The sequence below is a fragment of the Balaenoptera physalus genome (assembly GCF_965194825.1).
Source record: "Balaenoptera physalus genome assembly, chromosome: 2".
NCBI classification, from domain to species: Eukaryota; Metazoa; Chordata; class Mammalia; order Artiodactyla; family Balaenopteridae; genus Balaenoptera; species Balaenoptera physalus.
In genome coordinates, this window is record NC_138883.1 from 13,156,331 (window position 1) to 13,184,329 (window position 27,999).

The window sequence follows — 27,999 nt, forward strand, 5'->3', positions numbered from 1 at the left end:
GTTCACCGAGTCACGTGGCAAACCGGCCACCTGCTTCCCCACCTCCCCTCCCCGCAGGAGGCACCAAATAAGCAGGTGGAGAAGAAGCCTCCGGGCCCCTCCGTGTTCCCCACGGGAGAGCAATGGCCCTCAGGAGCCCTTCTGGAAGCCGCACCCTGCCCAGGCCGCTGGGGCCGCCTTGCTCCCGCCGCGGCCGGTCCGCCGCGAGCCTCCGCCCCTTCCTCCGTCTCCAGGTGGCGGCGCGGCGGGGGGGCGAGCTGGAGCGGGAGCCGGCGCGCAGGCCGACCGCGCCACGCCCCCGCCGGTCCCTGGTCCCCGCCGCCGCCGCTCCGCCGTCCTGCCCTCCCGTCCGCCGGCGTCGGGCTCAGCCGGGCCGGACGGAGCCGCGGCCTGGCCTCCGGCACCGGGACCCGAGAGAGGTGAGTGCGCCGGGCGGCTCGCGTGGGGCCTGGACAGCTGGCAGGCGGCGCAGGGGACCACCGACCTTCAGCAAGGCCGGGCCCGCCCCCTCCTGGGACAGAAAATTCAAAATCCAGTCTCGGATAAAGGCCTCTGGGGGGAGTGGAGAGGGGGAAGGGCCGGGAGGGAGGTCCCTGTCATTCCAGGGTCCAAATTGATAGTGCTTTGGGGTCCCGCCTCGCAGAGGGTGTGCCGCAAGGGTGGCGTTTGGGGCGCTGCGGGCCAGAGGGGGCTGCCCTGCCCTGCCCAGGGCCCCTGGAGGCAGATCTCCAAGTCCAACACCGTCCAGGTCCCCTGGGGACATGCCCTGCCCCTGGGTACCTGCAGGCAGGTCCAGGGGAGAGCCCTGGGGGAGGAGTCCAAAGACCCAGTCCCAGGCTGGGCGCTTTCCTGGCTTTCCTGAGGGGGAGGAGGGTAGGGGGAACTCCTATCTACTGAACGCCTGCTGGTGCCTGGCGTTTCTCAGGCTTCGTCTCCTTTAACTGTCTCAGATGATCCCTCCATCCATTCTAGACTTTCAGCAAATGGGCCCTCAGCTCGGAGGTCGCCTCTGGTGGAGGGAGCTGTCTCTGCCCAGACCACTCACACTATAGCTGGGGAGACAGACTGTAATTCAAGAAGTAACTGGGGGGAGGTCCGCCTTGCTTCTCCTTCTTGCCCCAAAAGACTAAGCCGACTGAGGGAGCACCTGCCCCCAGCAGTTCACCCCTGGACTAGTTAGCAACCCCTACACCCCCGCCATCAGTGCTCAAAGGGCCCCTTCTGTATCCACACACCAGTCACTAGGAGGATTCCCAGGATACTTGCTAGTCCCCTTGCAGGTTTCAGTTGAGAAGTCATCTCCTCCAGGAAGGCTACCCTGACTGCCCTGCTCTTGATCAGGTGCTTTTGTACGTTGGACTCCCACAGTGTGGCTCCTCCTGCCACATCATCCTCCAATCACAGCTGTTATCAGAGTGTTGTAATTGCTGTGTCAATCCCAGTTTTCCCTTCTAAATCAGAGTTTCAAAAACTCAGCCATTCAAGTCCCATTTTATTATATGCATGATGTTTTTCTATGAATATTTTACTTTGGAGACTGGCTTACTGCAGAACCTCTATTCAGGGAATAGAAACTTGAAGCTTGCCATCACTATTTTCCGATCTCCCCTGTGCTCCTCAACCGCTTCTTGGGCAGAGTCCATCACTTGTTTTGGTACCTTGGATACAAACCCTGATACCTCAGAATGACCCCTGGGGTCCCCAACTGAAGACAGAGAGGGTCTAAGAACCCACATTCTAAAGAGAGGTCAAGGCCCAAGGCCCCTCCTTCTTCTCCACTCCTCCAGGGCCTGGCTCCCTCAGTGTGTTGGGGACGGGAGGGAGAGGGACAGGAGTTTGTGCCCCATGATGCAGCCCGCCGCCACTGAGGTCCTCTTGCCCTGGCTCATCTCTTCTCACTGTCCAGCCTGCGCTGGCCCTGCTGCCCCCTGTGTGGTTCCTCAGGGGCACAAGGCAGAGCTCCTCAGACGTTCCCTGCTGGCCAGATCCCTGACACGGGAGCCTTGGCTCCTGCACCGTCTCCTCCATGGCTCCTCGGCTCCCGCCCCCATCGGGCAGCCCTCCTGGGAGCTGTCAGCTCTTTGCTCCTCAGCCACGCAGCCACATAACCCTGTATGACAGCTGGAGGGCGTGTAGGCCACTCGCTGTCCACTGGCTGCCTCCTGTCTCTCTCCAGGTTGCTTTTCTTCCTGTCCAAAAAGGCACACTGAGCCGATTAGCACATCCCTTGCCTAAGCAGACCCTGTCCCCTGGGCTCCTCTCCCTGCAGCAGCACCCCCCGCCCCCAGCTCTAGGAGAATTCTCCTGCAGAATCTCATAGCCAATCAGTGCTCACCTCAGATCCCAATTCCCACTCCCCCCTCCCCAGTACTGAGTGTGGTGTGTGTGTGTGTGTGTGTGTGTGTGTGTGTGTTGGGGGTGGGGATTAGAATGGGGAGGTCCTGAAGGAGTGGTCAGACCCATCGCTGAGGGACGCTGCCTTCACCTGGACCCCAGTGGTCAACTCCAGGGCAAGAGGAAGAATCCCCAACTCATGGTTCTAGTATACTTAAATACACTTATTTTTAATAAAATTTTAATAGAAATTGTGATCTACTCCCAGAAGTGGAAAATCAGTGCCCCCTGCCACAAAAGGAAGGTAATTAAACAAATAAAAACAAGGAAAACCAAGCTGTGGTATGAAACTTTAATTAGCACCTGTTGCCTGCAGAATATGCCTGAGGCTGGCTCTCTAGGTTACAAAGGGAGATTAGCAAGAATTAAAGTGGTGCTCCAGACATAATGGCACCCACCTGAGACTTTCTCCTTAGTGTGATAAAATGGATTAGGACAGAATTGGACTGGGAATAACAAACTTTATATGGCTAAACTCCTATCAGTCAGCACCTGCTGAGTGCAGAGCATCACACAGAGCCCAGAGCAATAAAGAACAAACCTTCATTTCATCCTGTGATGAAGGGTCACTTCCTCCAGGAAGCCCATCCTGATGCGCCCCTTTGTTCAAGCCATACCTCCCGCTGTAAGGCTTTTTGTGTTTTATTATAATGGCATATTGGCTTCCACCAGGTCTGTCTCACTTCACTATCCAGGTACCCCCCGCAGGGCCTGGAGCACAGGTGTTGAATGAACAGATGAATGAATAATGAATGAATAACTAGGCTGACCTCCTTGACTTCGGTCCCACGGGGCTGCTTCCAGTAATGCCTTACCTTCCTCCTCCTCCTCCCTGTCCAAACCCCACACCCTCCATCCTTCAAGGCCCTGCTGAGGGTTCAGCTTCTCCAGGAGGCCTTGTTCAACCCACTGAGCCTGCCCTGAGCTCTCTTGCCCCTGAATAGTCCCTCCCTGGCTGTGCCTATGCCCAGGGGACATTCGGTTCCAGGGTCCAGTGTGTCCCCACACGTCCAGAAGGAAAGCAGTATGGGTGACACCACAGGTACTCAATAACTACCGTGGAGTGACTCAACATAGTGCCTCCTTCAAGGATGCGGCTGTGTTGGGTCTCGGCAGCGGTATTGAGTTCCCTGTTGCTGCTGTAACAAACTACCACAAACTCAGAGGCTTCAGACAACACAAGTTGATTATCTTACAATTCTGGAGGTCAGAAATGGGATTCCTGGCTGAGTTCCTCTATGGAGGCTGTAGGAGAAAATCCATTTCATTGCCCCTTTCACCTTCTAGAAGCCGCCTGCATTTCTTGGCTCAGGGCCAACTTCCATCTTCAAAGCCAACAACGGCTGGTGTCTCTCACCCTACATCATTCTGACGCTCTCCTTCATCTGCCTCCATCTTTCACCCTTGTGATGACATTGGGCCCACCTGGATAGCCCAGGATAATCTCCCCATCTCCAGATCTTTAACTTCATCACAACTGCAAAGTCCCTTTTCCCATGTAAGGCAACATATTTGCAGGTTCCAAGGATTAGGACATGGGCATCCTTGACAGAGGCCATTATTCTGGCTACCACAACAGCTGTCCCGTGGTAGTCTGAGGGCACTGTGGCTGGTGGTATATTAACAATAGCTGACATTTACCGAGCACTTACGCTGGGCCAGGAAATGTTGGGAGCACATTACACAACATTCTGTGAGGTAGGTGCCATTCTTATCAGCCTCACTTCACAGATGAGGCCCTAAGAGGTTAAACAACTTGGCAAGTGGCAGAGCTGGGGTTTGAACCCCAGCTGTCTGGCTCCAAGGAACATCTCCTAATCTTGAGGCTACACGGCTTCTCTGGCACCATTATACCCCCAGGACACTAGCCAACAGCCCGGGAGCAGGCCAGGCAAGTTCTGAAGCCCAACACAGAGGGAGAATTTTCGCCAAGATTTTCTGGGTGAGACCCCATATAGGCTACGAATTGTTTGCCAGTCATCTCTCATTTCAGCCCTTTCTCACCATCCTACCACCCACACCCCATCAGAGGCACCTAAGCTTATCCAGGGAAGCTGAAGGGAGCTTCCAAGTGTTCCTTTTAGGGGCTCCAGACAAGTAAGTCTGGAAGAGTTCAGGGAACCTGAGCCGGAGGGGCACACATAAGGCTTCCACAGGCACTGGATGAAGAGGGTGTCCTAACATTTAGTAAGCACCCACTAAAGGTGGGCATAGTTGTAAGAGATTTATTCTTATTAACTCATTTAATACAACAACCCTGTGAGGTACTATTGTTATCCCCATTTCACAGATCAGGAAACTGAGGCACAGAGAGGTCATGTGACTTTCTGAGGTCACAAAGCCAGTGCGAAGAGCCATGATTTGATCCATTCTCCATAAGCAAGAGAACCAAGGAAGAGGCTGGTCAACCCCAGCCTGGCCTGGTGCACCCGACTTCAGTCAGCCAAGCCCTCTTTTGTGCCTTCCCAGCATAACCTACTGTCTTTGCACCTGCTAGGCTGGGCTCCTGCTTTCTGTGTCGACCAGATTTATATTTCATTCTTACACTGATCTCCATTATTAACCCCATTTTCAAGAGGAAACTGAGCCCCCGAGAGGCTGAGTAACTTGCCAGAGCTCTAACAACCAGAGCACAACAGATATGGGATTTGAACCCAGAGATTCAGATGCTACTGCATCTCCCAACTGCCTCAGCCTGAGAAGCCCAGCCTGAAGTCCTCCTCCAGGAGTCCGCAGCCTAGCCAGGACCACGACACGGGTTCCCCAGCTCTCCAGGTGTGTGTGCTCATGCTTCACCTGGACTTGAGCTCAGAGTTTCCTGCCTTTGGGTGTACACGTTAGTCACACTCTGTCTGAGAGCCCACAGATTATCTGAGTGGGAGTGGAAACATTGTGGCGTTAGTCAGGTCGGTCGTCTGATTAATCAGCTCAGGCCCGAGCCTGCTGGAGTGTGGTTGATGCCAGAAAAGATAATTTTCAGAAAAACCAGCTCCTTGTTGCCTGAAACCGTCGTGGGAGTTGCTTGACTCAGCAGTGGCAAGTATTTCTCAAAAAGAAAATTGTCCACCTGAATGAGGAACTCGGAAGCACTCGGTGACAGGAAGTCCAGGACAGGGGAATCTGCAAGAGGAGGCCTGGGGCGAGCGGTGCCAGAGATGAGCTGGCGCTGGAGCCGAGTGAGGAAGTAGGGACTCATTCCATCGTTTGGGGGATAAGGAGAGATTTCCTGTGAGTCTGGCCAGCTGTGCTAATTGGAAGAATGAACCGGAAAAACAGTAGTGTTTTAAAGTAGATAATCTGTATGCCTTGTGATATAAGCACACATCCTTCCATTAGTGTGAGTTCGCCGTGAAGATGCATCTGGCGACATCCACTTCTGCATCAGTCAGGGTCTCTGCAGGAAGCAGAGGCCGCTCAGGCGCGGTGACTGGGGAGAGGTTAACACAGGGATGGTTTTCAAGGGTGTGGGTAGGGTTAAGGGAACCAACGCAGGATGGTGCAGCACCTCGGGACTAGCATCTCTGGGGAGCTGTTACTGGCCCCAGGCCTGGAAGAGGAAGGGGAGAGAGAAGAGCAGGAGAGAGATTCCAACAGGAGCAGACGACTCCAGTAAAGAGAGGCAGCCAGCTGGAAGCAACACTGGCTGGGGGATAAATACGCCCCCAGCCCCACTCCCCAGCCATCCTCTGATCCCAGGGAGTGCTTCCCCTTGGCCAAACCCAACAGAAGCCAGAGGGCAAGGGAACCCTGTGATAAAGTCAGTAGAGTAGGTGGAGAAGGGTGAAGAGTGGATCTGGGTGGGTCAATAAAAAGTCCTCCACACACTTCTAGCCTGAGGCAACAAGCTCTTCCATCCTTTCCATCAGCTGCCATTTCTGAGCCCCTGCTGTGTGCCTCCTCAGGCTTGACACCGGGAAAATGCAAATGCCAAGACCAAAAACCCACAAGAGACTGGAAAAGAAGAAATGGACATAATTGTCACTTGCGCTGGGTATGGAGAAATTCTGACCACATCTCCGGAGCCCAGCCCAATGTGGGAGAGGATTTCTGTGGGCGAGAAAGACAGTTATTAGTGCAGCATTTCAAATCAGCATTCCATGAGCATGGGCCATAATTTACCATTCTCTAGGTCCCGAAAGGTTCTGGAAAACAATACGTGCTTCATGTTAACTAAATAAGCTGTTTGTTGTTTATATGGCCAATGCCAGATTTTGTTACAAATTCTGCTGGCCCTGCCAAGGACTGGACATCTTGACACCAAGAAACACAGCAAAGTCTAGCCAAAAGGTGACTTTGCAGGCAGTGCAATGAATCTCTTTGCTTCTCCAAATCTAGCATTTTCTTAGGAAGAACATAGCCAGAGATGCCAACGCTCTATTCCATAGGCCAATTCTGGGTCTTTAAGGAAGTGGTATAGGTACCATGCTGTTCCGTCCCTAAAAAATGGAGTGTCGGTCAAAATAGAGTTTGTTTTAATTGAAGACTGTTTAGACTGTGGAAGGTTCTAGATATGTTTGGACATCGGTAAACAGAGACTGCGGGCTAGAAAAAGAGAGGCAGGGAGAGAGGAACACCAAGTACTGCCATACGGCCCCAAATCCAGAGGCCACCACCTGATAGGTTACAGTGTGTACGGGCCCACCCTTGGAACTGTGCAATGTGGCAGCCCTGGCAGGATTCACTTGGTAATAAACTTTCTACACGGCAGGCACTGTACCCCTGAGAGTCCGAATCCTGGATCTAGCAACTGATGATGGGCTGTAACACCCCACTTCTTTCCGGGAGGGATAGGATGAGGTAGAACATAATTGCTGCAGGAAGCAGCTTCGCGGCTGGGACTCCATTCAAGTCCTGGCTCAGACACTTAGAACTGAGTGGCCTTAGGCAATTCACTGAACCTCAGTTTCCTGATCTGCAAAATGCAGAGAATAAAACTGCAGTAAACATTCAAAAGATAAGAGCTATATATAAAAGGGTATTTGGAGTGCACAATAATAACAGCTAACATCTGTTGAACCCTAATAAGTGCTGGGTGTTGAACTAAGGGCTTTATTTGATTTAACTCATGCAATCATCTCAACCTCTTTTTTTTAACATCTTTATTGGAGTATAATTGCTTTACAATGGTGTGTTAGTTTCTGCTTTATAACAAAGTGAATCAGCTATACATATATATATATATATATCCCCATATCCCCTCCCTCTTGCGTCTCCCTCCCACCCTCCCTATCCCACCCCTCTAGGTGGACACAAAGCACCGAGCTGATCTCCCTGTGCTATGCGGCTGCTTCCCACTAGCTATATTTCCGTGTCCCCATTTCACACACAAAGAACCCGGCACAGAGAAGTTAAGGGATTTGTCCAAGGTCACCCTACTGGCAGGTAGCAGAGCTGAAATTCAAACTCCGGAATTCAGGCACTCTGGATTTGGTCCAAGCCAAACTCTTAACAACTACTTTCAGTATGGCAATCTTTCAAAAGTATCTGTGCATTTTTATGGCATGAGTATAGTTAATCCAGAAAACTCCATTTGTGAAGGTTTTGCAAGAAGGAGGAATTTCAAAATGAGGACCAGCAGAAGAGGCCGATGCAGCCTCTGAGAAGAGCCTGCTGGGAGGTTGCTGGGCATGTGCCCAACAGGAAAAGCAAAATGCCCTGCCTCCCCCTGCTCCCTCTGCCTCTCCTTCCAGGGTATCTTCTGCCCTCCTGCCCACTGTCCATTTCCTTCCAGAGACTCACCTAGCAGCCACGTCACAAAGTGTGGAGCTTTGAGGCACCCAGAAGAGTCAGCAGAAGGTGAGCCATCAATCTGCCTCTTTACCTTCCTACCTGCACTCCAGCCGCCCTCCAGCCCTAACCCCCGACCGTCTGTCCTGACAACCAGCCACACAAGCTTCTGCAGACTCCTGCAGCGCCCAGTCCGACACTCGCTTCGCAAACAAGAATAGGGCGCCTGGCTCTGAGCCCGGCACTGGACCCGGAATGAGAGTCCTGTAGAGGGGTAGCTGTGGGCCAGTGACCCCAGTGGGCAGTGCAGAGAATGCTGGGAAGGGAGCTCAGGGACCAGGGAGGGGGCTCAGCACAAATTGCCTGGGACAACCAAGAAGGCTTGATAGGGGAGGTGACTTTCACGTCTTAAAACTGCGGCAAGAGTTCTGGAGATGGGGGCAGGAGGGCTTTTGAGTGGAGAGGGACACAGGAGGTAAGGTGTGCAGACGTGAAAGAGCAAAAGGTGCTGGGGGTAGAGCAAAGGGTGGCTTGGGATAGGATGCAGGTGGTGATGAGGGCTCTGGACTCACCTGCTTGGGTTTGGATCTCCTTGCCTCTACTTATTACCTGTGTGACCTTGGGCAGGTTACTTGACTTCTCTGTGCCTCCTTCCCCCATGTGTAAAATGGGGATAATAATAGTATGCTGAAGATCAAATGAGTTCATGCATTTAAGTGCTTAGAACAGCGCTTGGCACACAGTAAGTACTCAAACACTCAGAGCTGTGACTATCGTTAGTGTTTTTGTCTGTGAGCTTGTGGGGCAGAGGGCCCTAAAGCCTCCTTGCATTCTCAGCAAAACCGTTAGGAGGTCCCCTGTGCTGGCCCTGGCCACCTCTGCTGCAGGCCCACTCAGGCCTTGGAAGGCACCAGAGCAAGGATCCAGGAGACAGCAAACCTAAGTGCAGACCCACCTCACTGCCCGTCGCCCCCTCCCCCCACCCCCGGGCCCGGCACTGAGGTCCAGCAACGGGGAGAGGCGGAGAGAGGCCCTGACAGCAACAGGACACTGCATCTGATGAGTGGCTACTGATGTGCTGGGGACACAGAGGTGAACGGTACAGAGAGGTCGCTTCATGGACTCTCCTTACCTAGAGGTTCTGGATGTGGCTGGAGAAGGACCCTGGTCCTTTTGCAGCCAGGCCCAGAGTGAGCCCACACTGACAGCTCCGGAGCCTGTCCCCGGGACCTGGGAGAGCTGGACCTCCAAGCCGGGTCTGCGCTGCTTTCGGCGGCTCTTCCTGGCCGGCGCCTGGCCTGTGGACTGCGGTCACAGCGAAAGGCAGGGCGCTGACGGGCGGGGCTGGGTGTGCCGGACGCGGACGGGAGGAATGGGGGGGGGGGGCGGGAATCGGGGCACATTGTGGCTCCGTGCTCCGAAGAGGAGGGGAGTCTGGCCGGGAACCGGGCCGCCAGCGTCCCCAGACCCCCCCCCCCCCCCGCCGGCAGCCCGAGGACGCGGTGTCCACCCCGCTCGCCGCGCACCGGCCGTAGGAGGGACGCGGGCGACGCACGGGGTGACTGCGGCCGGCGCCCCGGCTTCTCGCCGCGCAGGTACGTTCCCCACCCCCCCATCCCCAGGGCCAGTCCTCTTCCTCTCGCCACCGTGGTGGGGTCCCCAGCGCGCGTGCGGGCAGCGGCCGGCTCTGGTCCCCCGCATCCAGCTCCGCGCCTTCCCCCGCGCGGCCCCGCCAGCACGCGGCGAGGGTGCGGGAACCCGGCCCCAGGTGCGCGCGGGGCGGGCGCCCGGAGCGGGCCCCGCAGGTGCGTGCCGGCGGCGGGCAGGCGCGGCAGCGGCGAGGCGGCCGGGCGGGATGTCTCCGCCTGCGGTTGCCGCCGGGTTTAGCAGCCACCCCCTTGGCTGGCTCCGTGGCCACCTGGTAATTACTTCCCTTCCCCCCCACCCCCCAAAAAAGTCAGACAGCTAACTCTTCTCCTCGAGCTCGAAGACACAGGTGATCCAGAGATGCCGTGTGGGCCAGGCTTTCCTTTCCTTGCCCCAAGTCTGCACGGTCCCTTTCACACGAAGGGCCGCTCATCAGGCACAGGGCGGGATTACAGGGGCCAGAATAAGACCCCCTGCCACCGAGGGAGGGGAAAGCTTCCGTGACTGGACAGAGGAGCGCCGGGTGGGGTGGCTGGTTGGCAGCCCTCCCCCGCCCCGCCTGCAATCAAGCGGGCCCAGGTAATCCTGGAGCTGGAGAACAGAGAACCGCGCGGAAGGCTCTTTGGGGTTTAGCGGTGGGCCGAGGAGAAAGCGCTGACTTGGAGCCAGAGGCTGTGTGGCTTTGGGCAGGTCACTTGCTGTGGCTGGGCCTCTGTTAAATGGAGATTAATACTGGCCACGCCACTTCACAGAGGGCTTGTGGGACAAGAGATGTGAGAACGGTCTGAAACTCTACAAAGCTGAGATGATATGGTTAGGTTTGGCTTCAACCCCCATGCCCACCAACACACATAAGCTTTCAAAAGAAAGAATGAGGGAAAAGAATTCCTGAGCCTAACAGAGGAAGCACGGCTGGAGCAATGTGGATGCTTTAGACTATATAGATTAGAGTATCTGCACTCGAGAGCCTAGTTCCAGAACCAGATGGCTTGGGTTCAAATCTGGACTCTAACACCTAGAGCTATTACCTTGGGCAAGTCACATACCCTCTTTTAAGCCTCAGTATCACCATCTGTGAAATGGGCATGATAATAGAGTATACCTCCTAGAGCATGAGATCATGCAGGTAAAGATCTTGCCCTAAAAGCCTTGCAGTGCCCCGTAAATATTAATTCTGAGTATTCTTGTTATTACTATTATGTTGCACCCTTCTGGGTACAGGACACACTGTAGGGCAAGAAGACTGGTCTAACAGCAAACAAAGAGTGAAAAACAGTTTCATCTTTCCTATCTGGCTGGTCTCAAACAAGATACCTTACCTCTCTGACCCTTAGTATCGCATGGGAAAAATGGAGACTATTACACCCATCTCACACAGTGTGATAAGCCCTCATATGATTTTGGAGAAAAAAAAAAACTTTTGTTCCAGTTATCTTTTGTTACATCACAAACCACTTAAAAAGATAGTAGCTTAAAATAGCTCAGCTGTTTTGCTCATGAATCTGCAATTTGGTCAGGGCTTGGTGGGGATAGCTTATCTCTACTTGCAGCATTAGCTGAGATGACCCAGCTGGGGCTGGAGGGTCTTTCTCCAAAATCACACACTCGTGTAGTAAGCCAGTTGACCCTGGCTGGCAGCTGGGGCTGTCGCCCAGGGTCTAAGTTCCTCTCAACGTGGGCCTCTCTGAGGCTTCTTGGGCTTCCTCACAGCATGGCACCTAGGTTTCAAGAGCAACTATCTCAAGAGACAGGAAGTGGGAGCTGCCAGTCTCTTTAGACCTGGACTCAGAAGCTGATACAGTGTGGCTTCCACTTTATTTTATTGGTCAGGTAGTCACAGAGCCCACCTAGATTCAAGGAGAGGGGACTTATACCCCACCTCTCCATGAGAAGATTAGCAGACAATTTCCAACCATCTTGAATCCACTACAACTCGAAAGCCTTTCCTTTTGCTTTTTTTTTTTTTTTTTTTTTTCCTTCTGGGTGCCATGGTAACAAATTAATTAATCTTGGCAGAGGACATAGGTTTTCTCCTAGGAGAAGGCCAGCAGAGATACAAATATCCATGACTAGGGCCTTATCGCAGAGCTTGTTTGGTCAGGATCCGTTTCTCTGGGTCTGATTCTGGGCTGAGGGAGCAGGCGTGCTACATGGCAGCTCCTCTAGTGTCTGTTTTCTTGGAACCTCTGAGGCTTCAGTCATCAGCTCTGCCAACCCCATGCCTTTCAAACAAGAGGGAGAAGCCAGAGAGTAATTTGAATTCAGAAAACTAGATTTCAGCAGGTGGCCCAGGCTGAGCGTAATGGGCGTCTCTGTGGCTCTTACTCACTGGAGAAGTCTGTTTCTCAAGAGGGTTGCTGCCCGGGTGTTTGGAGTGATTGCTGTCAGACATTATTCGGTTATTAATTGATGGGTTGGAGCACTCTGGGGCTGGAGGCAGGAGGCTGGTGGGGGTGGCAGGTGGGGAGGGGGGTTGCCGTGGCAATCTTGGGGCCTGTGGTTCATGCCCTGGCCTCAGAGCAGGAAGGATGCCCCAGACAGCTCAGACCTTCTCAGACGGACCACAGAGTCTCCAAAGAGATACCAAAGTCTGTCAGGCTTCTGCTGTAATGCATTTTCACACATGGCCATCCACCCACATGCCCTCAGAGTCAACAACCCTCTTCCTGTTGCCTCATCCCATATCCTGACAGCCTCCCCCAGTTTGTTAGCTCCTAACTTCAATTTCAGCCACGTGGGCCTTCCAGGCGGGCTGCAGAAAGCAATGGAGTTTAGATTCATTTACTCATTCAAATGTTCAACACGTTTTTGTTGTGCAGTTTGGGCCAAACCACCTTCTCTCCGACAGAGAACAAAATAGGCCCAGCTCCTCCTTCCTCATGGAGCTTAGTGTCCGTAGGGGGAGATGGGCATTGGCACACAATCATACAAATTTCCATGCACTGCATTGAGAATTATTAAAATACAGTTAATTCAGATCTTGACTTGAATCCCAGCGCTGCCACTTGCCAGCCGGGTGACCCTTGGTCTCTTCGGTGGAAAGGTGGGATAATAATAATTTCCTTGCAGTATTGCTGTGAGGCCTCATCAAGGCAGCTTATGGAAGCACAGTGCCTTGTACGTTGCGGTAGCTCACAGCATGTAAGCACCCACCCCCGTGCCCTTGTCCAGTGCTATTTGTCATTCGGATCTCACGGGCCACCTTCAGTCTGTATGAAGAGCCCTGGTTCCAGCTCCCTGGCCAGCTTGAGACTTCTGAGCGGTGAGGCCTGTGTGTTTGATCGCTGTGGCTGCCAAGATGGGAAGATGCAAGCAGAGGTCAGAGTGGTACAATGTGAGATGGACTCAGTCTGCCACTGCTGGCTTTGAAGATGGAAGGGGGTCCACAAGCCAAGGAATGACAGAAACGTCTAGAAGCTGGAAAAGGCAGGGAAATGGATTTCCCCCCATACCCTCCAGAAGAAATGGAAGCCTGCTGACACTGATTTTAGCCCAGCGAGACCCACTTTTGACTGCCAGACTGTAAGATAAGAAATGTGTGCTGTCTTAAGCTGCTAAGTTTGTGGTGATTTGTTTCAGCAGCAACAGGAAACTAGTTAAGAGCCCTGTCTGTGGAGTCAAACAGCTCTGCAGTCTCCCTGCTGTGTGACCCTAGGCAAGATGCTGGCGCCCTCTGAGTGTCGTTGCCTTGCCTACAAAATAGGGTTGAGGTGGGGGTTAAAACAGGAAACATTTGGAAGGCACTCAGCACATGCTCCCAAAATGGCAATGACTTTGCTCCCTGATCCCAAGTTGCTCCCACCTCTTCTCTGACGCCACGAGGGAGGGCAGCAGTGCCAGGCACTTTGGGAGGTTCTCTGCTGGTCCTCCTCTGGGTTCTTAAAGCCATCCTAATTCACACCTGGCCACTTTGGAACTTGCAACAATCCTCGCCTTGCATCGGCTCCTCTGACAGAGGTGCGTGCTGATGTGTAAGGCCTGGGAAGGCCAAGGCCAGCGTTCAATGCGCAAGTCAGTGAAGGTCCCTGCGGTCAAACAGCAGACGGCTCATGATAGGCATTTCTTGTATTTGTCAGAGCCCTTTGGGACCCCCCAAGGCCTTTACCCCAACTAGCCCCAAATCAGTAGAGTACCCGTGGGGAATACAGTAGGACACCATAACAAACGTCCTACCAAGTTGGCCTGCCCATCCTTCACCCTCTCTAGGGAGACTCAGATGGTGGGGCAGGAGCTTCTAGCCCGAGGGAGTGGTGTCATCACCGGCACCGCCGCCACCATCCTAGTTCATCCTAGTTTCTAGTCCTTCCTTCCTGTTTTAGATTAAAGAAAAAAACCTTAGCACCAAAGTAGAGCACAGTAACGGTGTTCTTTTCTCTTCCTGAGTGGGCATTTCACAGAGGACCTGGGCTGGCCGATTCAATGTCAGCTTCCTCTCTCCATCTGCAGTTCCAAAGGCCCAATAGGAAGGGAGGTGGAGGGGGTCCCTGGCCCTGGGGAAAGGGGGGGACACAGTGCCATCAAGTGGTTCCCACAGGTATCGATGCTGATGGTGTAGACAGCCTGTGTGTGCGAGCCCTGTTAGGCTGGGCCGCCTGTACAGAGAACCAGGGGTGTGCTCTTTGGTCGGTGTGTCCTGGGGGTAGCCGGGCATTCACCACTGAACCGATCCTGCGCTCCTCCCAGCACAACTCCTGTCCTTTCATATGGCATCGGGGAGAGCCCACAGACTTCTACACTCAGAAATAGCCTCTGGGGCTTCCCTGGTGGTTCAGTGGTTAAGACTCCGCTCTTCCACTGCAGGGGGCACGGGTTCGATCCCTGGTTGGGGAACTAAGTTCCCGCATGCCGCGCTGCACGGCCAAAAAAAAAAAAGAAAAAATAGCCTCTATGTCTACAGGCACTACTGTATTGTAACAAGGCGGAGGCTTCTGGTGCAGCTGACAGAGGAGCATTTGCTTGGAGGCCCAGGCGCCGCAGAGGGGGATTTTTCCTGGGCCCCCTACCAAAACAGCCCCCCGTCAGGACTGTAGTGATTCGCTCTCTGGAGAAGATGAAACCACAGATCACCCAACAAGACAGGGACAACGCACATCCTCAGTGACCCCCACTCATGGTGGACGTTGGCTTCCTGGCTCTAGCAACGTTCCTACAGCCAGCTTCCAAGGGGACACCTTGGAGGGAGGAGGTTAAGCCGAAATAGCTCCGCAGCCGATTTGGAGAATCACGGCTCTATCATTTAGCTGTAAGACCCTATCTAGAGCCTTTGCCCCTTTGGGCCTGAGTTTCCCCATCTGTAAAATGAGGAGGCTGGGCCAGGTGTAACCTCCAGGGGTCCCGTCGGCCCTGCTGTGCTGAGGGAGTTTAGGAAACAGTCCTGAGAGCCAGAAGACCCCGTGAGGCCACAGCCCCATGCTTGCTCCCCGCTCTGGGCCACGCTGTTTAAAGACAGTGATGCTCGCCTTACTCACGACCCAGAGAATTCCTCTGATATGAGAATTCCTCTGATGCCGCAGCTCTGTTGGTCTGCAGAACAGGACCCACCCGCCTCTACATCAGTGCTTCTCCTCCTGGCCGCCCTCTGGAATCGCCCAGAGAGCTTTTAAAAACACTGGCGCTGGCACCTTGTCTCCAGAGAGTGTGATTTAATTCGTCTGGGGTGGGGCCTGGGCAACGGTGTTATTTTTTATAAGCACCCCGGGTATTTGCTAATGTAGTTGTGACCCACTGACCCAGATGTTGGCTGCTAGCGGCTGAAGCGTGACTGCCCGGGAGTGGGAGTGGAAACAGCTTCCCCTGCCCTTGCTGATGTGCCATTGCTCCTGTGTCCATGATACTTTCTAGTTATCTGAGTGTCAGCCTGTCTGGCTCAAGTCAAGATCCCTGGCTCAGGGGTTCAACATCCTGTATCTCCTGGCGTCTTGTAGGTGCTCAAAGGTGGTTGGATGGGTAGAATCAGCGCACCCCGCTCCTCCTGCATCCCCCCAAGTCCCTGGGGTCCCTGCCCCTAATTCAGGCTTTAGCACTCCCCGCAAGTTCTGGGGTGTGTGGAAGGCAGGCCCGGGGTGCCTGGAGGAAGCTGTCCCGCCGCCCTCATCCTCTGGCTGGAGAGCGTTCCTCACAGCCACCCAGCCTGACACCAGATCTGAGTTCACATGATTCTGCCTCAGCTCAGGAATGGGCAGCCTCCAGCTGGGATTTTCTAGTCTGAGCTGGGAGGCGTGGCCAGCGGGAGATCGCAGGAGGGGGAGCTTGGGTCCTGGCTGCAGGTCACCCGAGGGGGGTCCGCCAGAGCTGGGCCAGGGGCGTTCAGTCTCCTCCCCGGGCCTCTGCGAGCGAGCGAGCACTGGGAGGAAGCCGGCTCTTTGAGGTTTGAGGGCAGAGCTTTGGCGGGCGGGCAGAGTCGGAGAGGACCCAGATCCCCTGAGGCTGCTGCCCCCTGTCTGCTCCTCCCTCACCTGGCGGCAACCACAGTCCCCTTCCTGGGGTCCGGACCCTGAGCAGGCGGGGGTCAGTCCAGCTGTTTCCAAACAGGATCATGACCTGTGAGCGGCCCAGGAAATCGATTTAGCAGCTCACGCCCTTAAGAAAGACAAACTAGAGTAGAATGGTCAGAGTGCATGGCAAGTGGTAGGGTAAGTACTGCTCTGGGTGTACGTGTGTCTGTGTGTGTGGCGTCTCTTTGTGCTGGTTACAGTGACAAGTGCGTTCCTCACTGTGGTCTGTGGTCAAAAGAGCTCAAAGGCAGCGAGTTGGTGCCTAGAAGCCTGGGTTCTGGATTCAGATCCACCCCACTTACTGTATGAACTTGAGCAACTAGGTTAGCCTCTCTGGGCTTCAGATTCTGTGAAATGGGTTCACAGTGTCAGCCCCATCGACTCACAGCAACTTTGTGAGCCCAGGTGGGATTGAACTCTGAGACCGTTATAAGGGCTTTAGAAATGAGATTGTCTCCTTGCTGTTGCTGGATTGAGGCTATTTAGGGGAAAGCTGGGGACTAAGGGGAAAATGCAGCCTGATTCTACTCCCACCCCAGAGGGAAAGAAACATCAACAGCCTCTGAAAAGGGTACTTTTAGGAAATGAAACAGCCCTGTTTAAAGCGTGGTTAAACACGCTGAGGAAACTCCCCAGCTCGGCGCGCTGGGGGCCCCCCCTGAGCAGGGCCGCCCGGCCAGTGACTAATTGTGTGCGTGCCAGTGCGCCACCACTGGGAAGAGATGGGCGACAGATTGAACCACTGTTTATGCGGCCGCTGATCGGCATTGGGCACCTCTACCTTCTGGTTTGGAATGTGCAGGCGGCTCCCAGCTTGAGGTAGAGGCCCTTCATGCCTTTGGGAGCTTAACTGCTCTTGGACGTTCCAGTCCTTGGGGTCTCTATGCTGATGGGCGTTTGTCTAACAGTTTTGCTCTTAGTGTTGTGCTGCTTCCTGTGAAGTCTCTCGGTTTCTTAGCTGGATGATAAAATGAGGTAGATGCAGCAGCTCTGTGTTTTGATTCTTTGCCCCAATCCCCTCCACCTTGGGGATCCCAGCACCGGGCACACAGTAGGTTTTCCTCCATGGGTGGTGAGGAAATGGTTGACCTGCCAGGTGGAGCGGGCTGGCCCAGGCCCAAGCCTGGTGGCCTTGTGGTGGCATATGTATGGACTGGAGCCTGGCAAAGCCTGGAGGTGAGGGTGGTCGCTCTGTAACACCTGTGATGAACAGAAAGATAGCATGGTGTGAAGGAAAGCATGGACCAGTCTGAGTTCAAAACCTGGCCTACATCGTAGCTGTGGAATTGTTGCCAAAAGCTCAGCTTCTCCATACACCAGAGCCGAATCGAATCTTGGAGACAGAGTTTTGGGTGAAGTAGAAAAGGATAGATTTATTACTTTGCCAGGCAAAGGGGGACCCTGGGTGAGGGGGGCGGGGGGAGGGTCTCACCTCGAAAAACTATGTGTTCCAATCCCAGAGGATCTGATGAAGGGTTTTATAGCAATGGTTCAAGGGTGGGATCTCTGACAAGATTAGGGTGTGTGTAGGGCCTACACTCCTTTAATCTTGTCTCAGGTGGTTGGTCTCCTAATCTTGATAAGCTTCTCTGGTCCCTTTAATTTTGTCTCAGGTGGTTTCTTGGCTGCTCCTCCCTTGATTAGCAACTGTTCCAACCTGCCCTTTGGAACTCAGGGAAGGTCATGGAGGCTGGAGTCTTGTCTACAAGAAACAGGGCACAAAAAAAAACCCTCCATGCCCGGGAACCCTGCAGGGCCTCACTTGGTTTCAGAATCTTGAGCAGCCTCAGTTTCTTCATCTGTAAAATGGGCACTGGTAAGAGTAGTGTTGAGAGAGAGAATGAATGTGCAAAAACGTTCCTGGCATGTGGAGGGCTCTCACTCGGTATGGCTTGGTCCTTCCATCCCATCTACGTTTTTCCATTTATAGAACACTTTGCACCCACTGTGCCTTTGATTTGGGGGAGCAAGTTTTCTGTGGACAGCAGGTAGAGAAGGGACATTCCTGGCAAGATGTGGTTTCCATGGAGGGGTGCCTGTCCTCAGGGAGTGGCAGAAGGGACAGCTGGTTGTGATGAGGCCCGGGTGAAAAAGCAGGGCCCTCTGCGACCAGCTCAGGCAGCTTAAACAGATGCCAGGTGGCTGGAGAGGAGGCCACAGTGATTCCTCCCTCTCACTTTTCTGTTTCTATTAATAATATTTCCATTGTCCCAGCACCCAACCTCAAAACCCCCAACCCATCCATCCATTCATCCATCCATTCATCCATCTATCCACCTACCCCCTCATCCTTCCATTGATTCATCTTATTTAGCCACCTACCCATCCATCCATCCACTCATCCACCCACCTACCTCTTCACACATCCATCCATCCAACAGATAATTTGGGGGAGATTATGAGGACCAGAGATTATGAGGACCAAGCACTGAAGAACATCTCAAATTTGTCCCTGATTGTCCCCATCTCCTTCTAATTAGTTGGCAGTTTCTATAGCTGTTTGTTGTCCCCTCTCTGGCCACGCCCTCCTCACACCTAGCTGTTTGTGCCAAGCTACTTTCAGTTCCACACAGGTGCCCGTTCGGTCTCTCTGGCATTTGGCCTGTTGCACGCACTGTTTCCACAGGCAGAAACTCCCCTCTTCCCTGGCTGCCCTTCCCCCTGCTTCTGGTCTTCGAGTAAAGTGCTGCTCAGGAAGGCTTTTCCAGCTGGGTTAGTTCACCTCCTATGAACTCCCTTAATGTCCTGTACTCTCCCCGGGAGCTAATCCTCTCTTTTCTTCTCCCCTCTCCCATGAGACTAAAAGCAACTTGAATTACACCAGGGGCCAGTGTCTAGTACAGTGCCTTCCATATAATAATAGACACTCAATAAGTATCTGCTGTAACAACGAATAAGTCAATGAGTAGATGGATGGATGGACAGATGGATGGATGATTGGAGAGCCATTGAAGGGTTTGAAGCAGGAGTGATTAGGTTAGGTTTTTGTTTTAGAGGATGGCTTTGAGGGTGGTGAGGCGGAGACAGGGAATCCCATAGGAGGCCGTGCACTGATTCTGGGGAGGGAGCTAAAGAGGAGGAGACGGATGTGGGAAATATTTAGGAGTTGAAAATGGTAGAACTGAGTAATCAAGTGGATGCTGTGGACGAAGAAGAGGGAGGAAGCTGAAGGCCAGCCATCCAACATGAGCGACTGGGCAGGAGGAGATGCTACCTCCAGGAACAGACTAGTGGAGAAAATGATGAAAGCAGGGTGGGCCTCACAGAGCATGCCCTGTGCAGCGGGAGGAAGCTGGTTGTCAGCCTTCTACCTGGGGGTGGGGAGGACATCTGGGAGTCATCAGAGTGTTGACAGCATTGAAACCACAGAGGCGATGCCGTGTGTGTTTGTGTGTGTGTGTGTGTGTGTGTGTGTGTGTGTGTGTGTGTGGAGTGAAAAGAACAAGCCAGCTTTATTTTATTTTTTTAATGTTTATTTATTTATTTTTAATTTATTTGGCTGCGTCGGGTCTTAGTTGCAGCATGCGGGACCTTTAGTTGTGGCATGCAAACTTCTTAGTTGCGGCATGTGGGATGTAGTTCCCTGACCAGGGGTCGAACCTGGGACCCCTGCATTGGGAGTGCAGAATCTTAGCCGCTGGACCACCAGGGAAGTCCCCAAGCCAGCTTTAAATGTGAGTGGGAGGGATGCCCCCAGCACCCACCTCACACGGCCTTGAGTGGCACTGCTTTGTGCATGTGGCGTTCCTGTCTTACAAAATCTGAGGCTCCCTGAGGGTGGGAGCCATTTCTTCTTTATCTCTAAGTCCCCCATGTCTGGCCGGGTGCCGTGAACAGACGCTCCATGGATACTTGTGGAATGAAACCGGGAGGTGTGGGACTGTTGGACAAGCCACTCCATCCCTCTGGGCCTCAGTTTCCTCATCCCTAAAATGGGGAAGATCATAGGGCTGTTGTGAAGATGGGACCAGAGGGCAGATGTGACATGCTGTGTAAACTGTGAAAGATCTTGCAAATACAAGGTGTGAGTACCGTGACACACGCAGTCACTTGTCTTGAGAGCCCGAGTCAGGTTGTTGATCTCCCAAGGGCTGCGTTCTGGTTCTGCCCAGCAGCTTCTGCCGGGTCTTAAGTTCCCCTTCCAGGCACCTCTGTGCTCCAGCCTGGGAACTCACGTAGGACACTTGATCAGGAGTGAAACCCCAGAGCCTCTAGACCTGTGAATGCTTTGCTACTCAAAGTGTGGTCCATGGCCCGGGGGCACCAGCATCACCTGACGGCTGGTTGCAGATTCTCAAGCCCCACTTCAGATCCACTGAGTCAGAAACTCTGGAGGTGGGGCTTCGTAATCTGTTTCAAGAAATCCTCCAGGTGACTCAGATGCATCTACGTTTCAGAACTGCTTCTTTAGAAGCCCGAAAACCTCTTTTGGTTTCAGTGTGAACACAGGAGGTGTTTTCGTCTAAACGCGTATGTGTTTCTTCTTTGCCCTGCAGACTTGAGTATTTCTGACTTTGCTTGCCGGAATTCGCTTATCGTCGGCTTGGGAAAGAGAAACGGTCACACCAGCCCCGCCTCACACATGCGTGCACTCAGCACTAGCAAACAATAGGCTTCGGCCACGTGACTCTCAACAAATTCCTAAGACCTGACAGGACGTGTTTTCACTTTGGTTTCCTTTGCCTGATTTTGTTGGTGCCTGGGAGCCTGTGCTGATGAATGAATTTTTATCTTCCTGTGGGTAGATTTTATGTGGACTGCGGAGAACCCGAGGTAAATTCAGAGACACAGACGTCCTGGGTGGGTGTCCCTGGGGGACCGCTCAGGTGTGGGCCTGGGATCCAGGCACAGGAGGGCTGGCAAGAGGAGGACAAATGGGGCCAAATTTTGACTCGCGGGGCTGTGCAGAGTTTAGGGGTCACAGGCCTCAACTGCCCCTTCGCCCCTTCCTCTCACCATCAAAACATATAAAGAAAAACACAAAAAGCAAAAAACAAGAAAACACCCTTGTGCACTGTCGGTGGGAATGTAAAATGGTGCAGCCCACTGTGGAAAACAGAATGCAGTTCCTCAAAAAATTAAAAATAGAGCTGCCATATGATCCAGCAATTCTACTTCTGGGTATATACCCAAAAGAACTGAAAGCAGGGACTCAAGTAGTATACCCATGTTCATAGCAGCGTTATTCATGATAGCCAGAAGGTAGAAACACTGACAAATAAATGGAAAAAACAAAATGCAGTCTATACATATAATGGAATATTATTGAGCCTTAAAAAGGAAGGAATTCTGATATATGCTACTACATGGATGAACCTTGAGGACGTTATGCTAAGTGAAATAAGCCAGCCACAAAAAGATAAATTCCGTGCGACTCCACTTATATGAGGTACTTAGAGCAGTCAAATTCATAGAGACACAAAGTAGACTGGTGGTTGCCAAGGGCTCGGGGGAGGGAGGATGGGGAGTTAGTGTTTAATGAGTACAGATTTTCAGCAGGGGAAGCTGAAGAAGTTCTGGAGGTGGATGGTGGTGATGGCTGCACAACAGTGTGAATGTACTTAATGCCACTGAGCTGTACGCTTAAAAATGGTTGACATGGTAAATTTTATGTTATGTATATCAAACCACAATTGAAAACAACAACAAGAAGCACCTCCCTCCACCACCAACACTGAAATCCGGGCCTGTATCCTGGAGAGGATGGGGAGGTGAGCCCTCCTAGAAGTCCTCGTCTTCCAGGGACTGAGAGGTTGCGGGGAGGCTCAGGTGGGGACTAGACGTGGCAGGGAGGTGGGACTTGGAGAAAGGAGACCTGGATTCTAATGCCCATGCTTCCTTCCTTAGACTGGCTTTGGGCAAGTCACTTCCCCTTTCGAAACTCAGTTTCCTCATCTGTAAAATGGGGAAGTGGCATTCACTTACTCATTCTAGAAGTACTCAGGAGTGCCTGTGATGTGCCAGGCACTGTTCAAGGTACACAAGGCCCTCTTGGAATTTACATCCTCGTGGAGGAGACAGATCATCAACAAGCAGACAAGTAAACATACAAGAAAAATCTCAGACACTGATGGGAGCTCTGCGGAGCCATGAAACAGGAAGGTGTGATGGTGATGGGGGAGGGGCTGCTTTAGTGGGGTGGTCAGGGAGAGCCTCACAAGGGGGTGGTGTTTAAGCTGAGACCTGGTGGCAAAGGAGCAGCCTTGAGGTGGAGGTGGAGGTGGGGAGAGGGCAGGGGGCAGCACTCCAGGAGAGACTGGAGCGAGGCCAGGTGACGAGGCACAGAAAGCTGGCCAGTGAGGCTGGAGTGTGGTGGCGGCAGACAAGGTAGGGGGAGCTGGGGCCGGATCATGTTGGGTCTTGTAAGAGTCTGGGAGTTTTACTGTGGGTGTGATAACTCACTGTGAAACCGTCTCAGTGGGTTTTAAACAAGGAAGAGGGGGATCCAGTTTGTATTTTGGAAAGATTGCTGTGGTTGCCCGGGGGATAATGGTCAGGGGCGTGAGTGGGAGCACTGGGGTGGGGGGGAGGCTTGGCCACGGAGAGAGCCACAGGGAGTCCAGGTGAGAGGGGCAGCTTTGGGCCAGACCCATCTCTCGCCCATTTTAGAGACTCTTACGAAAACCACAGGACCCTTTTCCAGGAAAAATGCACATACTTAAATATTTACAAGTTTGAGCATGTGATTTCGGGGGAAGCCCTCAAGTTTATCCTCCATGAACCCCAGGACAGGAACTGCTGGGCTGGAATATCTCTGGGCCCCTTCCCAGAAGGCTCTGCCAACTTCCAGGCTGAGCCCGGGCTCTGGTGCCCACAGGGCCAGTCAGGAGCCAGCAGGAGGGAGGCTGCGGAGGGAGGGACCCTGGTCAGCAGGTGACGAGACGCTGTTGGTTGTGGAAGGGGTTTCCCGTCTGGTCTGTGAGTCCCAGCTTGACTATGGTGAAGAGACAGCAAAGGGCAAGACTGATCTGCTAATACCACAAAACAACTTAATGCAGACCCCGTTCATTTGGAATTTGCAGCCATACAGACGATGCATTCTCAAGGTGGGTGAAAATTGGTTCGTAGGTCGGGTGAAAATAATCTTAGATATTATAGTGATTTGTCATCCTCCAAAAGCCCATGATACATAAACAGATATGAAATACATCTGGGATATTAAAATTTCATGGGGGCAGGTGGTTAGGAAAAAAAATGTCTAAAAAGTCTCCTTGGAAGGATGATTACAAACAACAATAGCAAAAAAGTTAATTTAGACACAGTGAGATTTTTCATCTGAGCCGGAAGTGTTAAATCAATAGAGCAGCTCAGTCCTTTCATTTTGATACATTAATTTATAAAGTAGGCCTACAACAAAAAATTTTTATTCTGTCTTGTTCAAATGTATTTGTATGTATAGCAATAGCATTTTCTCTGTTAAATTCTCAACAATGTGAACTTTTCACTAATGTGAGTAAGACTACCATCTTTTATCCTGCCTCATTGCCTTTGGAAAAACAACGACATGCATTTTGACATATTTTATGTGGCCCTGATACTGACCCTGAGGGCAGGTGTTTTTATCCTCATTTTATTTATTTATTTATTTATTTATTTATTTATTGGTCTCGTGGCACGGCTTGCAGGATCTTAGTTCCCCAACCAGCGATTGGACCCAGGCCCCAGCAGTGAAAGCGCCGAGTCCTAACCACTGGACTGCCAGGGAATTCCCATATCCCTATTTTATGGATGAGGAAACTGAGGCTAAGAAAGTGTAAACGACTTGCACAGCCTGTGAGCAGCTGACCCTAGCCTGGTGCTCATGTCTGTCGGTGCCCGGCCCCCTGTGCTAGGTTCCCAATTCCACGGAGGTAAGCAGTGCCCTGTGGGAAGCTTAGCCTTTTTTCTTGCCAGAGCACAGCAGGATGTGGACCAGGCTGGGCCTCTATCGTGCTGTATGGAGAGGCCCCGAGGAGGGGCTGTGGCCTCAGAGTTTACTGACCTGGTACATTCCTGTGAGCAAGTAGGAAAAATGTGAATGGTGCTGAATGCTACAGAAGAGAGTGGCTAGGGCCCTCACTGTTATGTGGGTTGGAATTGTTCTTCACCTTGAGCTTCCCTTGGAGCTTCCCTGGAACCAGCTCCAGGCCTTGCTTGCTGCACCGAGGGACCAGGAAAGTAAACAAAGGGACAGGACGCCAGGGACGGGGGATGGGGAGACACAAATCACGTTTCAGTTGAGTTGGAGTTGGTTGGCTGGATCATCTTCTAAGTTAAGTGAGGCACTTAGAAGAGTGCCTGACATACAGTAGGTGCTATATAAATGTTAGCTCCTCTTATCCTAAGCCTTTCCACCTTTGACTTTCAGGGCCTTACCCATCACCAATGAGGCCCAGCCTTTGCTACAGCCTGAACCACATCCTAGAAACAAGATGGCGGTAGAGAGACTGGTGCATTCCTGAGCCCATGAGGGGTGAGGCCCCTCCAGGCCCAAAGATGGGGAACGTCACTGGAGACAACGGCTCGCTGAGCTGTGCCATCGACCACACCATCCACCAGACGCTGGCGCCGGTGGTCTATGTCACGGTGCTGGTGGTGGGCTTTCCAGCCAACTGCCTGTCCCTCTACTTCGGCTACCTGCAGATCAAGGCCCGGAATGAGCTGGGCGTGTACCTGTGCAACCTGACAGTGGCCGACCTCTTCTACATTTGCTCGCTCCCCTTCTGGCTGCAGTACGTGCTGCAGCACGACAACTGGTCCCACGGCGACCTGTCCTGCCAGCTGTGCGGCATCCTCCTGTACGAGAACATCTACATCAGCGTGGGCTTCCTCTGCTGCATCTCCATTGACCGCTACCTGGCCGTGGCCCATCCCTTCCGCTTCCATCAGTTCCGCACCCTGAAGGCCGCCGTGGGAGTCAGCGTGCTCATCTGGGCCAAGGAGCTGCTGACCAGCATCTACTTTCTCATGCACGAAGAGGTGGTGGAGGACCGGGACCGGCACCGCGTCTGCTTCGAGCACTACCCGCTCCAGCCCCGGCAGCGCAGCGTCAACTACTACCGCTTCCTGGTGGGCTTCCTCTTCCCCATCTGCCTGCTGCTGGCCTCGTACCGGGGCATCCTGCGGGCCGTGCGCCGCAGCCACGGCACCCAGAAGAGCCGCAAGGACCAGATCCAGCGGCTGGTGCTCAGCACCGTGGTCATCTTCCTGGCCTGCTTCCTGCCCTACCACGCGCTGCTGCTCGTGCGCAGCCTCTGGGAGTCCAGCTGCCACTTCGCCAAGGGCATCTTCAACGCCTACCACTTCTCCCTCCTCCTCACCAGCTTCAACTGCGTGGCCGACCCCGTGCTCTACTGCTTCGTCAGCGAGACCACGCACAGGGACCTGGCCCGCCTCCGTGGGGCCTGCCTGGCCTTCCTCACCTGCGCCAGGACTGGCCGGGCCCGGGAGGCCTACCCACTGGGCACCCCCGAGGCCTCAGGGAAGAACGAGGAGCCCAACGTGCTGACGAAGCTCCACCCGGCCTTCCAGACCTCTCGGCCACCCGGAGCGGGAGGGTCCCCAGCGGGCGGACTGGCCTAGCTGCGTCACCCCGTCACCCGCGTGCGGGGCGAAGCCAGGCCTGAGCTTGCTCGACGGCTGCTGCCCACTTGGCCAAGGCAGGTGCCTCTGGCTGCTGGAGGGGACGATGGACCTGGGCCATGGGGCCCTGGGTCTGGGCCACAGCACAACCTCTCTGGCTCCAGGGAAACCGCTGTGGCTGCCGAGTCCAACGGGGCTGCTTGTTGAGTGTGGGGATAAGCCCCGACGGCGCATGGGGGTCGTCTGCCGCCAGCTGGGCGGCTGGTGGGAGGAAGACCTGCTCACCTCCAGGAGGTTTGCAAAGAGAAGCTCGGGTGGGGGACGCAGAGTGTGAGGACGTGGAGAGAGGGGCCTGGGAGATGAGAGTGGGTACCTGGGGGCACACCTGCCAGGGCCTTCCATGCCGTTGTCACCGATGATACCGGTCCAAATGCACTGGTGTAATCGGGGGAGGTGACACACGAAAGTGTATTGTTATCATTCATACTTGAGCCTCACTCCACAAAGGGGTGGGAAGGAAGATGAGTGGGCCCGGAGGTTGGATGGGGAGAAGGAATGTAGGGAGGGGTTTGGGGCACTGGGAGTGTGTGTTTGTGGGGGACAGTGGGGGAGTAACAGGCAGAGGAGAGACACCAGATACAGCCAAGTCACAGTTTCACAGGCGAGGAGAGTTGAGCAGATTCCCCAAGCCCCAGGGCTGATGGAAAACAAATCCTAGGGCTCCCTGGGGCTCCGTAGGGCGATGTCTGTGGTCCTTTAAAGTCAGCACTGAAGTTCATGGGTCAGGACAGAGGCCTGAAGCAGTATATCCAACTGAGTTCCCTACACAGATTCGCCTCAATTCATCTTCTGTTTCTATCTGCCTTGAAGCACCAGACCCGGAAGCCTGCGACTTTGTGTGTGTGTGTGTGTGTGTGTGTGTGTGTCCGTGGTTAAAATGCCAGGGTCTCCATGACAGCTCTGCCCCAAGCCACTGAGGCTAGGGTCATGTGACTGCTGGCAGTGTCCCCTGCCACACAGACTGGAGTGCCTAGCAGTCTCAGAGAGAAGCATGACATTCTCCCCAAGTTCTTTGAACAAAACAAACAACACGGAGATGCATGCTCTGTTATCTCTCAGCCCATAGCCCCGGGGTGAAGCTCCACTGTGGTTTAAATAGCCCCCGTGACAAGAAGAGGAGGGGGCCTTGGGCTCGCCTTGCCTCCTTGGTCCTTCAGCACTGCTCCTCTGCCAGATGTCCCACCCCACACCCCTGGAGAGTGACAGTGGGCCCACGGGCCACATGCAGACCAGGGTACTGACCTCCGTCTCTTGTTCTGTCCTGGAAGGCTGGTGACAGGGCTTCTGCAACTTCGTGCCCCATCATATTAAGCCTCTGCCTGGGGGATACACCAAGGACCAGAGGAGTGTCTTGCTGCTCCAGGGACCTGCCCACCTTTTTAAAAATGCTAGCCCTTCAGATTTCCTGGTCAGTGGGCTGGAGCCAGTTCTGACTTCCCCCAAAGACCTGGGATTTGAGCTCTCACAGCTAAGAGGCTAGGTGGGCTCAAGCCCGGGGAGGGACCAGGGATGGGAAGATAGAAGCTGGCGTCAGTAGAAGATTTCCGGAATCTGTTAAAGGGCTGCCAGGGAGAACATTTTTTTCAATCATCTCTCTTCATGTCTCCCCTCCCCTCTCCCAGAGGTAGATTCACCCTGAGTTTCTTAACCCTCCCATCAGAGGTGTACAGAGACTGATAGCCCAGGGTGGGTGTGCCCTAAGGAAGTGGGGTTCCAGGGCTTGCTCCAGCTCCTTCTGGATGGCCTTCCATAACCTGGGGAGGTTCTCTTCCCCTTCATGGAGGACGAACTGACCAGGTCTGCAGGTAGCAAAAAAAAAGGCCACCCAGCCCCAGACCAGGATCTTACAAGGGCAATGACACTGGTTGAGACCTCCATGCTTCCTCATTCCAAATTTCCTCCTGTTTTGATCTTAAATATGGACATTCCCATTGGGATAAACTGGCATGAGCTGAGGGCAGTTCCATTTACTATCAAGAGTTGTATTTTTGTATTGTCCTCTCTTTTATGCCAAGTATACGTGTGTTGGACCATGCAATGGATTTATGTAGCAAACTTGAGTCTGCAAATAAAGCAAAGTAACAAGCCACAGCTGGAGTGTGCAGCAGTTCTTATG

At 53.5% G+C, this 27,999-nt stretch overlaps 1 protein-coding gene across 8 annotated transcripts; it reads left to right on the forward strand.

Annotated features, from left to right (window-relative positions):
* Nucleotides 1–3: 3 nt before the first annotated feature.
* GPR68 (G protein-coupled receptor 68) lies at nt 4–27,974 on the forward strand. 8 transcript variants are annotated; one of them, XM_082450885.1, is made up of 7 exons: nt 4–419; nt 8,085–8,190; nt 12,838–16,400; nt 20,759–21,035; nt 22,110–22,364; nt 23,080–23,308; nt 24,610–27,974. In XM_082450885.1, the coding sequence occupies exon 7, from the start codon at nt 24,708–24,710 to the stop codon at nt 25,821–25,823; it is 1,116 nt and encodes a 371-aa protein (XP_082307011.1). In that variant the 5' UTR covers nt 4–419; nt 8,085–8,190; nt 12,838–16,400; nt 20,759–21,035; nt 22,110–22,364; nt 23,080–23,308; nt 24,610–24,707; the 3' UTR covers nt 25,824–27,974. The 8 variants fall into 8 exon arrangements, with proteins under 8 accessions (XP_082307011.1, XP_082307012.1, XP_082307010.1 ...); XM_082450886.1 differs by having other exon boundaries at nt 12,940–16,400; XM_082450888.1 differs by lacking the exons at nt 4–419; nt 8,085–8,190 and having other exon boundaries at nt 23,163–23,308.
* The last annotated feature ends 25 nt before the right edge of the window (nt 27,975–27,999 follow it).

What these genes read in the sequence shown, in the direction of transcription:
- GPR68 (XM_082450884.1), top strand. Translation starts at nt 24,708, where the DNA reads ATGAGGGGTGAGGCCCCTCCAGGCCCAAAGATGGGGAACGTCACTGGA.